This window comes from Seriola lalandi, unplaced genomic scaffold (genome assembly GCF_002814215.2).
Source record: "Seriola lalandi dorsalis isolate HSWRI2012SDOR001 ecotype SW California unplaced genomic scaffold, Sedor1 jcf7180002049666, whole genome shotgun sequence".
Lineage (NCBI taxonomy): Eukaryota > Metazoa > Chordata > Actinopteri > Carangiformes > Carangidae > Seriola > Seriola lalandi.
In genome coordinates this window covers 167855-180031 of record NW_019520219.1, presented here as the reverse complement: position 1 = coordinate 180031, position 12177 = coordinate 167855, and the positions used below count along the sequence as shown (strand labels likewise).

The 12177-nt window shown below is 41.2% G+C and overlaps 1 protein-coding gene across 1 annotated transcript; it reads right to left on the bottom strand.

Annotated features, from left to right (window-relative positions):
* Positions 1–605: 605 nt before the first annotated feature.
* mnat1 (MNAT1 component of CDK activating kinase) lies at positions 606–12122 on the bottom strand (the record flags this gene model as incomplete). The annotated part of the gene is made up of 7 exons (XM_023398602.2): positions 12012–12122; positions 10383–10473; positions 3997–4149; positions 3539–3612; positions 2384–2487; positions 2033–2173; positions 606–737 (listed from the first exon to the last, which is right to left on the bottom strand). Coding segments are annotated over exons 2-7 (693 nt in total), but the record flags the coding sequence as incomplete, so codon positions are not given.
* Positions 12123–12177: the final 55 nt, after the last annotated feature.

Genomic DNA, 12177 nt, shown 5'->3' with positions numbered 1-12177 from the left:
AAAGCAAAGGCTTTTGGAAACACAACAGTTTCAGAAAACTCCAGGGTTGCATTGTAGTCTGGACAGACACCCAGCGATGATGCAGACACCCGTGTTCACCTCCTGATTGGGTCTTATCGGTCACGATTACCAGCAGTGAATGCAACAATGCTTTTAATGAATTACAAGCGTTACAGGCCTAGTTGTCTTTGCTAGTGGGAGTTGTGCAGTTAAATTCAAGCAATTTATAATGCTACAGCTGCCTTTGCTGTTCCTTGTGCGCAGTATTTTCTGCAGAGTAGACAATCTGCTTCTTGTTGACATTCCCAATAGCTGTGAATGGTCATGTCATACGTGTTTTCAGATGTGTTAGTATGGATAGAGATTATTTCTGGTATGAAGCTAAAACGCTCCTCTGGCTAGAGATTGTTTTCTCTTAAAAAGCTGTTTTGAAATGACAACGTATTAGAGTGGACATTGCCTATGATAAATCTTTTAGACATACTGGGGCTTGAATAAGAAAAGCAATGCATTCAAGCAACTGAGGGAGGCAACAGAGAGCCTGTCTGTAGTTGTATGTGTGAACAGGGGTTAAAGGGCTAATATGCTTACAACGTTGCACTCACCATATGGATTCCAGTTGAAAACAGATTAGTGGGTTTGACTGCCTGTTTCTGCTGTTCTATCTGGGTCTCCAGCTGGGCAGCACGGACCTTGTGTTGGGCAAGCAAGATGGTAGCAGGAAGTTGAGACTGCTCCTGGAGAAACAAATTGGATTTGGGATTTTATGAGAATGTTAATCTAGGTATATGTGTTACATGCAACAAAGTGCTTCATCAGGAACTTTTCTGCTCAGCAAAAACAGCTGACACTTGTACATGTTGAGCCCTTTTTCTCATGTAACTGTTGTTTGTTTAGAGATGAAAACACAAGCAGTCCCCCACCCACCCACACCATCCCACACATCTCTGTCTAACTGGATAACCGGTGCTTTCAGGCTAGCTGCCACATTATTAATGCAAGCCATATTAACAAAACTGTGGCACTGCAGGGGGACGCTGCTTCAAGTGCACTGCGCCGCCTTCACCTCCATTAAATGCAAGGTCGGACGTTTCAGTTTCTCCAGTGGAGTGTTGCCAAGCGCAGAGGTCTAAGAACACAAGCTTGGACACGTTCACTGAAGAGGGAGGACATTGTTGATAGGGTGGACAGCAATGGTAGGACAGTCTGGAGGTGTCTTAGCATTTCAGAATAAACTAAAAGCAATTTAATGGGTAATGCTAACACAAATAAGTCCTGCTCTGACTGCAAAAAATAACAGTTACAGTTATTTTGGATAGGCACTGTGAATTTACATGCTTTATTTTATGGTTAACATGTGTCTCATTTCATTAAGATCTTGAGGAAAAAAAGTTAATAAATTCAAGAAAAAATATGCCTGCAGACAATTAATGTAAATTCAATATTTACATTTGATTAGAACAATACTCAAGAAGTGTGTTCCAAGTTCCCCGTGATATATTTTATTGATTATAAATACTGATTGCGCCAGGAAATAGCAACAAAGAAATGTAAATATATGTGTTGGCAAATGCTTGTGTGCTCATGTGAGAACAGTGAGCTTTCTGGCCACAGGGATGTGCAGATGTCAGAGCTCAGGAGAGTTCCCCCAGGGGGTGTGAGAGCTGATCTCATCTGCCTACAGTCAAAAGGCCCTGTGCCTTAAACAAACAAACACACAGCTTAGCCTGCTATCTGTGATGGTGCTTCAGCAGTCCACTCTGCAGGAACAATCACTTCCAAAGCCCGCAGCTCAACACAATGGAGCCAAGAGGCTTTGGAATCACAGAATGAGAACAATGCAGCCTGCAGCACAATGACTGGTAATAAGCTCTTAATGATCTCACAGCCATGAACCCTCAGGCTGAGAGTGTGTGTTAATGTGTGTGTGTTTGTCAGACATCTGTCATAATGTGACTTGTCCTTTCCTTGTCTTTTTGCATCACTTGACTCGTCATTCTGTGGAAATATGTACATGCAACACGTTTCTCACCAGTTCGTCTAGCAGAGCCTGCTTGCTCTTCCTCTTGGCCTGCAGCTGCCTCTGCTCCTCCTGCAGCACCTCAAGTCTCCGCTGCTCATTGCCCTGCTGCTCCTGCAACAGCAGCTCCTCAAGCTCCTCCTGTTCTCGAGTCTGAGGAGGAGACAGGTTCACAAGAGAAAGCATTTTGCAAAAAAAATCAAGCTGCAGTGTGTTTGACCTGGAGGCTCTAATAATTTCATATTGTACCTGAAACCACAGTCTGTCCTCTCAAAGGAAATCATTGGCGATTTATTTTAGTATCACAATATAATTATCATTAAAGGCATTACGCATGTGAGGGAAAATACGTTTGATACGTACAAGAGTAGCCTTATTCTTCTGGATGAGATCTCTGTTCTCCCTCTGGTACTGCTCCATCCTCAGCTTGGTGTTCTCCACGTCAATGTTGTTTGTCAGGTTGTACACTACATAGAGGAGACACTAATCAACGTTAACCTCGTTAACCCAAAACACCCTTTTGTGTCCATCATCAAAAACTGTGCAGGCAAGAACTGTTCAAAAACTAATAACACAATTATTTTAATTTCAAGTCAAGATTCAAATATTTCCAAAGACACCAAACACATGCAGCTGAAATAGTGAGAAAATTGTATAAAACGATGTTCAAGAGACGCAGAATTTTCCATTTGATGGAATAGAGCAGCCTTAAAAAAGGCATCTGGTAATTCCATATGTCTCTATTATATACATATTCCATGGTGCACTAAGGGGAAATTTAAGAGGTTGTTGTAAAGGTTAAAAACAGACAAGCTGGTCAACTTCAAGTGAACACATAATATCACTGGTGCAAATCCCTGAACCCAACCCATAACCTAGACCACAGGAGCCGTTTTGCTCACATTACAGGCTAAAAGCTATCAACGTATCATAGGACACCTGACTTTAATATGACATTTACATTTGTGTCTCTCTTCCTGGCCCCGCCCTTTCAATATCACTCGGCTCTTAGACTTTATGTTGGGGTGACATCGCACACATGAAAACCAGCTTTTCTAGGCTATGGGAAAGTTCTGCATATGTAAAACCCTCATGGTTTCATGATATAAAAAAGAGTATTAACTGACCTTATTTGCAGTTCTGGGTGTCCTGTCAACAGTTTTACAGATGTTTCTTTTATAATGATGGTCTATGGGGATAATACATTGAAGGTTGTAGGGGATTTTCTTTTTTTTTGTTGCAGCACCATGGTTGGCCACTGGCAAAAATTAGAAGCAAGGCTGACTGACCGCACTGTATCCAACTCTCTTAATACATCCAAGCTAAAAGTCCATAGTGGTTTGCCAGTCAAGACGTGTTAGCGTTGGCAGAGCTACTCCCTGATCCATGCCCCTGGCAGGCATAAGTGGTTGTAAAACATCACCCAGTGAAGCCAGAATCAAGGAGAAATCATTACACTGGTAATCATCCTTTTTTGCCCTCTGTTTCAGCATGAGGCTTCCAAGTCGGTGTTCCTACCTATGTCCTCCACTTGCTCCAGGTAGTCGTTATACTCTCTCAGGCTGGGGAAGTCAAAATCTCTCTTGTTGTATCTGCAGAGGGAGAACAAAACTCTTGATACAAATAGTAAAACCTGGTGAAAGCAAATATACACTGACATTAATAGCCTCCATTAAATCAACCATTTTATAATACCATGTCTGCATACAGCCTAATAGGCACACATTAGATGTCAATTAAGGGGCTATTAAAGAACAGATGAGAGGGAGAGAACGAGGGGTGGGGAGGGGCTGCGAAGTAAAAACCTGGCAGGGAAAGAGCCTTCCCGTTGGAGCCCCCCCTGGGGAGAATCATTGTCTACAAAACAAACAGTGTAATGAGAAAGACAAAGGTGGCTTAAGAAGAGGGTGGAGGCATGGGATGACACATAAACACGCAGAGCTGCATCCCTCACCATCCCCGCCCCCCTCACTCACATCTTCAGCACCTTCTTGCGGATCTCCACCTCCTTATCTACCGTCGGGTCTTCAAAGAGCTGCACGCGGAAGTTGCTCTTCCGCAGGGGCGTGTCGCACTGCACACAGTTGCCCGAGCCGCGCACAAACAGCATCTCCACACAGTTCTCGCATCTATGGGAGACGACAAAAAGAAAGCACCACCGAGCTGAGTTGGATGTTTCTGGAGCATGTGATGGTGTACAGTATGTGGCTGCTGAAACACAATTTTCCTCACAGTAAAGCAAATTTGTGTTTTGTTTTTGTTTGTTTTTTTTGCCTGTAAGTTATCATCAGGCACAGTGGGTGATTATGGAGCATATGACTATTTCCTCTGAGTGCTCAAAGATGGCAGGGATTATGATTGGAATGTCGTTTAGGCTGCCTCCCACTCTCAGACAAGAGGAAATTAGTCTGACACCCCATCAGTGGAGTGTCTGTCTGCCCTGGAAAAACATTTGCTTTATTGTTATTTCAGTAGACCTCAGTCATTCTGCCACGTTGCATAATATGATAAAATCCAGCTCAGTAATTCACAGTGTGGTCTATCATTATAAGAATGGACTAAGTCTTACGTAATTTGGGAAAGGGAAAGAAATACAGATGGACAACTGCAGAGTTTTGCCTATTCATTACTTCACTGGTAAATTGAAGTATTTTAACCTGAGCCGTCATTTGTGCTTTAGGCTTTTATTTATTTGAAAGTTTAACTTTAAACTTAAAAAAAACAAAGCGACAGTAATGTATGTCCACATGCAATTCCAATCTTTCTCCATTTTCTGCCAGAAATTTTCATTATTATTCCTGACATGGTTCCTAAATGAAAGGAAGCTGTATTACAGAGAAGCATAAGCCACATTTTTAAATACCGTGGAAATCTAGGCAGTTATTGATCAAAGTATCTACTATAAATCTGTTTAATGGATATGATTACTTTCCAAGACAAAATATGTAGCAGTACAGCACAGTCATGATGAGTTTTTCAGGCAGCCTTTGGTTCCTCACATAAAGCCACAATGAATCACAATTCTATTCAGTACAGAGCACACCTCTCCACCAGTGACACAAGACTGAAAAAAAGAGGGAAACACTTCTCAGACAACTCTGGGGTATTTCAGGTAAACCCAAGGTTGAAAAAGGAAGGTTTACTTCATGCACCATCATGACACAACTCCAAGGCAACCAACCAGCAGACCTACCTGAGGGCACAACCCTGAGCTTAGCCATCAATCACACCTTTATGCAGGTAGGCGTTTACCCATCAGTCACACTCAAGTGAGGAGTGGACACTGAGGACAATGGGAATGTTCCTAAATCTCCCCTGATGGGGTGGAGGGCCTGGATAAACGTTTGCACAGTACACTCTTTTAATTAAGTCCTTGTGGAGCTTTATTTCCACAGGAATTCACCTTCCTGCTTGTGACCACCTTTACAAAAATGAATAACATCTGGTTTCCAAATGTAACTATCTGCTTCTGAGCCCTGAAAGTTTTCATAATAAAATATAGCAAAGTTGAGGGGAAAAAGCCAGATTTTTCACCATACGTCATCCATAATATGGCTGAGTCACTTCTTTCCAAAAGTCAAAGACTGGACTTGAGAGACTGGTGCCCAGTCAAAAGCTAGTCTCCCAGGATGGAGCCTATTAGAACAATCATACAGGACATTTCACTTCATCAGCAAGATTCAAAACAAAAGAAAAAAACAGTTAAAGGAGAAACTGCAGAGCCATGGGGTTTGGCTGTTTACGCATATCGTCTCAGATATGGGTCAAACAAGCCCAACCTGCCAAGTATGACACCAGCCATACAAAACACACATAGATGGAAAATAGACGAAGCATCGCAGGGGGACTATTTTACAAGCGTGTCAGTTTAGCTTGGCTTAAATGAAGCGGCAATATGAAAATGAAAGCTGACTGATGGACAGAAACATCTGCGTTGTCCAGTTGGTGCTTCAGAGCATGAGGAGCCCGCTGCTCAAGTGCAGCCTGGAAAGGCAGATGTTCACTGTGGCCCCAGGCTACAGGAGATGTATAGGCCTGGCCATATGGAGGTAGATGGAGGGATTCAGCTTGTTTCCACAGGCCCACAAAGAAACCATTCATCAACACGGGGCGAGGAGTGGGGCGTAGCTTGCCCCCTGCCCCATAAATGGACCACACAACAGAACTCTCCATAGGGGAAATCCTGTGTAACTCTAGAGCAAAGAGGTGAACATCTAAAGGGGAGGGAGGAGACTTTTAGAGTCAATTTGCCATCTTTCCTCTGAAGTTGGCCTTCTCTAAGTGACAGCTTTCAGACTGTGTGCCTGTTGCAATTTGTAGTCAAAGGGGGACCCAGAAATCTCTTGCCAAGGCTAAACTATAGTGCTTGGCATACAGAGCAAACATTTAAATGAACAGTCAGATCTCTAGCAACTTGCCATCTTTGTGTCCCAGGGCTGTTGTTGCTGACTGAGTGCTCCTGACTCCTCTGACTCCTCCCTATCTCACCTGTCCTGCTCAGAGCTCCAGGCTCCTATCTGTCCCATCTGCAGCTGTCAGCAGGTCAGAGAAGGGGGTGGTAAGAGGAGGGTAAACAGGGTCCTGGCTCAGCAAAGAGGCTCCCCCACCACCGCCACTATCACCCCACCACTGCTTGATGACATTGCCTGTATCTTTGTTTCCTCCCTTTGCAAAACAGGGGGAAACAAAGAAAAGAAAAATACGATGTACAGAGAGGAGCTGTATTCACCTGTTCCTGTCACGAAACTCATGACATTCTCAGGACTTTTCTCTGTTCACACAGAGCAGAGCTGGTTTTGTGTCATATTTAAACCTGCTATGACACTCTGTCCTGACCTGTGACCTACAATACCTGCAGCCGCGCAGTCAAAAAATGCTGAGGCCCAGGACTATGATTGCTTACACAGGACGCTAGCATTAGGCTTGTGTGATCTTAACAAAATAGACCACAGATTTGGAGTAGTGTATAAAAGGTGCGAAGTGGGAAGAGAATTGAATTTAAAAGTTTTCTTTCAATGATGATCTCAATGTCTCTCTAAATAAAAACACAGTGATATTCATTTTTTAATTATATTTTAGAAAATACAGTGATTGGCTTTTCTTTTACAGCAATGCCCAATGGAACTTGTAGTAGATGTCTCTCTTAAAGAAACACTTTGACATTTTAGGAAATTTGATTAGTAAAGTTCTTCTACGAGAAGATTAATTCAACTTTAACTTCTGTTTGTTAAATATAAAACTAATGCCAGGAGGTGGTTAGCTTAGCTTGGCATCAAGACTAGAAACAAGGGCAAACAGCTAGCCCAGCTCTGTAAAATGGTTAAAAAAATCTGCCTCCTAGCACCTGTAGTTCACTGATTAATTTGTTATATCTTGTTTGTTTAGTCCACATAGAAAATGAATTGGAGAAATGACAAGTTGTGGTTTTACAGGGGTTTATAGGTGCTGGTAGAGGGATTTTTGATCTTTGGACAAAACCAGGCAAGCTGTCTCCCTCTGCTAACCCTGCTAAGCTAAGCTAATCATCTCATGACTGTACCAAATTTCACACCAACCCTCAGTTAATTCCTTTAGTTAATGTTTTTAAGGAGGCAGCCTTCTGTGCTCATTACTCATCTGAGAGTATTTGATGCCCATCCAAGTCTTGGAAGTATCTTTGGAGAAAAAACAAACAGAGCTTTTATATCTGATTACACAAGAAAAAAATCCCACTTTACTACTGTTTATCAACTGAGAACATACAATCATCAGGTACAGGAAACTAGTTTCTACTTAATGAGGTGTGTCCATCCTGTAAACCCCAACAGGTCCAACCCACTACATTGTTTGTGCCTGCCTGTGCACCCAGTGTCAAATGCCAAAGAGACATGGGCCTGGTGTCATTGTGCAAAGGTAATAAATAACACACATCAAACATCCTCGATGACAGGGATACAAAATGTGCTGTGTTGGGGTTTATATTTAGATGCATGCTAGAGGTTGAGAAGCTCAATACTGCATTGCATCGCTGAGGCAGGAAGCCTGATCAACCAAGACTGGAATGGCCACTCAGCTGGGCCACTGCAGAGAGACAAACCCTTTTTTAAATGAATGAACTAGTAAGTCAAACTAGGGCTGCAGCTAATGATTACGACCTTGAATTATCTACTGATAATATTTTCAATAAATTCCTTAAAATTGTTTTTTTTTTTAAACTTTCAGACAGACTGACAGTCCAATACTCAAAGATATCCAAAACACAATTACTGTGAGTCAAAAAAGCAGAAAAAAGCTGAATACAATGATTATGACCTAATGATTAATTAGTTATCAAAACTGTCTCCTTCTAAAGGCTACACCTATACTTATTCACTGTTATACCATCATTTAATACATCTAATTTGTTCTATTGGCTGTCCATTGCATTCCCACCACAGCTACTATTTCCTTCACTCCAAGTTACACTCAGTTTTTGGACTTATAGAATATAGACTGATGTAAACATGTAACTGTTTATGTGTCAGTTTGTGTGTAATTAAGTTTCCAGTCTCACTGTTCATGTGCATATTTGCATTTTCTTTTCTGATTTCTTTATTTTTTCCATATTGACTCTTTCTTTCTCGTTCACTGTTTTGTTCATAGAGTTGTTCACTGCGAAACTGAAACACATTGCTCAAGCTACAGTACAGGTGTCTATATTTAACAACTCTTCAGTAAGCCTAGCTGCAAACTAAAAGACAAATGACATCAGTGATGAAAATATTAATATAGTTTGAGAGTACAGCAGTTTACAAATGGTGCATAAATTCACTGTCGCACCGGCTCCGAGGAACAAATCCAAGGTGACCTGAGCTAGGACATTTCTCCAAATTGCTTCATTGCAGAATCATTTTAATTTTCTGCGTGTAGCCCTGCATCCAGACAGAGGCGGTGAGTTATGAGCTCGCTGACCTGATGACAAAGCACAGCCGCTTCCTGATGGTTCGGTCAATAAACAGACAGGGTCGAAAAAAATGCTCTCATCAGGCTACCACTGTCACTGCATGACGCTCATAGAGAACATGCACCCTTCATTTAAATGACCAGGTTTTTAAACAGATGACAAGGTTAAACATTGGAAAATGCTGTAGCAGACAAGTTTTACCCACTACTGACATGACAGTAATGCACAATCAAAACTGCAGTGAAACAATACATAGGATTAGTATGAATTAGTGCCAGAACTATTCGTTTATTAAGTAATTAAGTCAATTAGAATAAAATTATTTCACTTGTGATAGCTGATTACTTATTGGTTACAGATTCAGCATTGCTTACATTTCTTTGTTTTATGTCATAGTAAATCAAATTTTTAATTAATTTTCTGGTGACTTGTGATGAGCAAATTTTATGCAAAATTACTGACCCGCCAAACCAGACCATCCACAGTGGTTTAGTAAGTTAAATAGGTCTATGTTCAAGAATTAGCCTTGAGATGGTTAAGTTCAGGTAAAAACGTGAAAAGGGTTACTTTCAGGATGCATTGTTTTAATGGTTAGGGTGAGGTTAGGGTATGGTCTGAGCGTGATTTCTGTCTCTTGCTTGCATAGGATCCATAAGATCCAGTTTACAGAGAATGTTAAGCACAAAGAGATGAATTAACCGCACTGTAAATATGTAGTGCAACCCTAATGTAGGTTATATTTTATTTGTACATTCAAGATGGCCCTTCTTAACACCTCTGGATAATTTGTACTCCTTATGGAGTTAAAAATGCAGCACACACTGCAAACACACAAAGTTTATACCCTCATTCACCAGTCACTCTTCTCAAAGCCATCCTGAACTCTTTATGCTTTCCATAAAAATTCATATGTCCTAGAACTATACACTTCAGTGGTCTAGTGAAAACATCGATTTGAAAAGAGGGCTAAGCATAGACAGTGCAGGTCAGGTCCAAACAACGACGGTTGTGGAGCCAGTGTCTGTCAGGTTTGACAGTTGTCAAGCAGCACTGTCAAAGATGTGATAGAGGATAGACACACCTCTACACTGTGCCACTCGACTGTTAAAGCTGCAGTTTCTTTCCGAAGGCTAGGCATAGTAATCATTTTATATTATCTACATGCGTATGCCGTTCATATTTGACACATCACTGAGCACAACAAACCGTTAGCTGCTAGCTAAAAGCTCAAGAAGCATGAACGTGTTTCAACCTCTTTAACGTCCGAACATTAAGACTTGAGAAAAGATAAAAAGCTTAAAATAACAGTTAACCGCAAGCTATAGGGGTTTCTTGTGTTGGTAGGTGTCTTTTTTTGCACATTTTGAAACAAAAAACGTCGTGTTGTGTGGAAATTTGCTTCACTCTTGCTCTCTTTAGCTGTCGGATGTAAATACTCACAGCGTGTGGCCGCAGACGTTCACCATCAGCTTCAGCGACGGATTCCTGTATTTGGTTGTTTTGCATCTCGGACACCCCTGGTCGTCCATTTCTGTGTGAGCAACACAAAATGACAAGCTTCAGAAGATATAAATGTCAACACCCAGCAGCTCTCCTGTCACTTCACAAGAGGCGAACCGCTGCGTCACACGCAATGTGGTCCGACGGGAAAGCGCACTAATAAGAGTAGTTCCTACTTAATGATGACCTCTACAGCAATGGTGGTCACACTGTGGTGCAGGCACACGCAGGGGGTCCCTGAGGAGTCCCTGGGGTTCTGAGGTAAAAAAAAAAAAAAAAAAGGGAGAAAAAGCTGAGTTGTTTATTTTCACTAGGTTGTATTTAGAGAGAATGTTTATAATGGTTGCTTCCATTATAGGTTTCACTGTCTCCTCTGTGCACTTCCCCATACAGGACTCCCATATATTCCATGATCTAATGTAAGTCTGAACTGAAACATAATTAAAACCAAAACTATACCCAGATGTTGTTCCCCAAGGCATCTGACATCACAGAGTTTCTGCTTTAATGTATAACTGTTTGGGGGAAATTATTCACCAAGGATGATGGATATATTACGTGATTTATGATCTTATGTATGATGAAGACAGTAATTGTCCATTATGATATTATGGTGACAAAATAGTAAGTTGGTTGAATTGTTTAACTTCAAATACAATATTTTCAAAGGCTATAGCTTAGAAAGCAGATGTGCTATTGTAGGCTATATTTCATCACGATTACTAAAAGGGATATGTGATAAATTGATTTATGGACAATGTATGACTGTCAATAACTGCTAAGACAATGTTAGAGTCAATTGTTGCATTAGATTTAAACTATTTGCAAAACAAACAAACTATCTTCTTTTTTTCAAATTTTTTGAAATAGCCATGAATGTCACCAGGTGCAAGTGATACAACACAAACATACGTTTTTATGGGCTAGTAAGCAACATTTGATACCAGCCATCCTTACTAATATTACTAATATTATATCATCTTATATTAATGTTAGACTGTTGGTTGGCTTTGATGGTATGAGTGAGTGGTGAAAATAATACTCTTTGAGCTCCAGGGAAAACAGTAATATCCCACCACACATATTTATGAGATGGTCTGAAAATCTGTATTCATATGGAGATATTTGTTTCTGTGGTTGTTACTAAATATTTTATGTTTGTGTATTGGATTTGATCTGACACTGCTTATTGGGATCATAATGTGCTTATTGTGACCTGATTCAGTGTGTATAGCTTGTGACTTACAGATTTGCGCATGTATGGCAGTACTAATAATCAAAACAGAAAAGTCTTTTAAAATACAGATGATGAGTGCCAGATGGTGCTGGCATTTAAAATGCGACTAATTCAGTCTTAGTCTCAAGTTTTATTCAAGGTTTTCTGTATCAAAATCATTTCAGAAATATTGAGAAGAAATATTTTAAATACCCCCCTGGATTTCCATACTTCGATAAGGGAATAAAAACAAGGTGCAGTCTGGTGTTTCGCTGTGGGTGCTACCCACGGCAAAGTCCGCTTCTGGCCAGACAACAAGGATACCCCGTTCCCACGATCTCAAAAGCACTCACCTTGCACAGGTGAGCTACGGGAATATGCTGGAAGTTACATGAGTGACAACTGGAAACCAAACATTCGTGTCGGAATCGGTTTGCTCCTCCCTTATGGGTCCATCGGCGGCCAATAGCGTGGCTCTCCTGCAGATAGACCCCAGTGTGTCTCCTTCCAGCTCCAGTC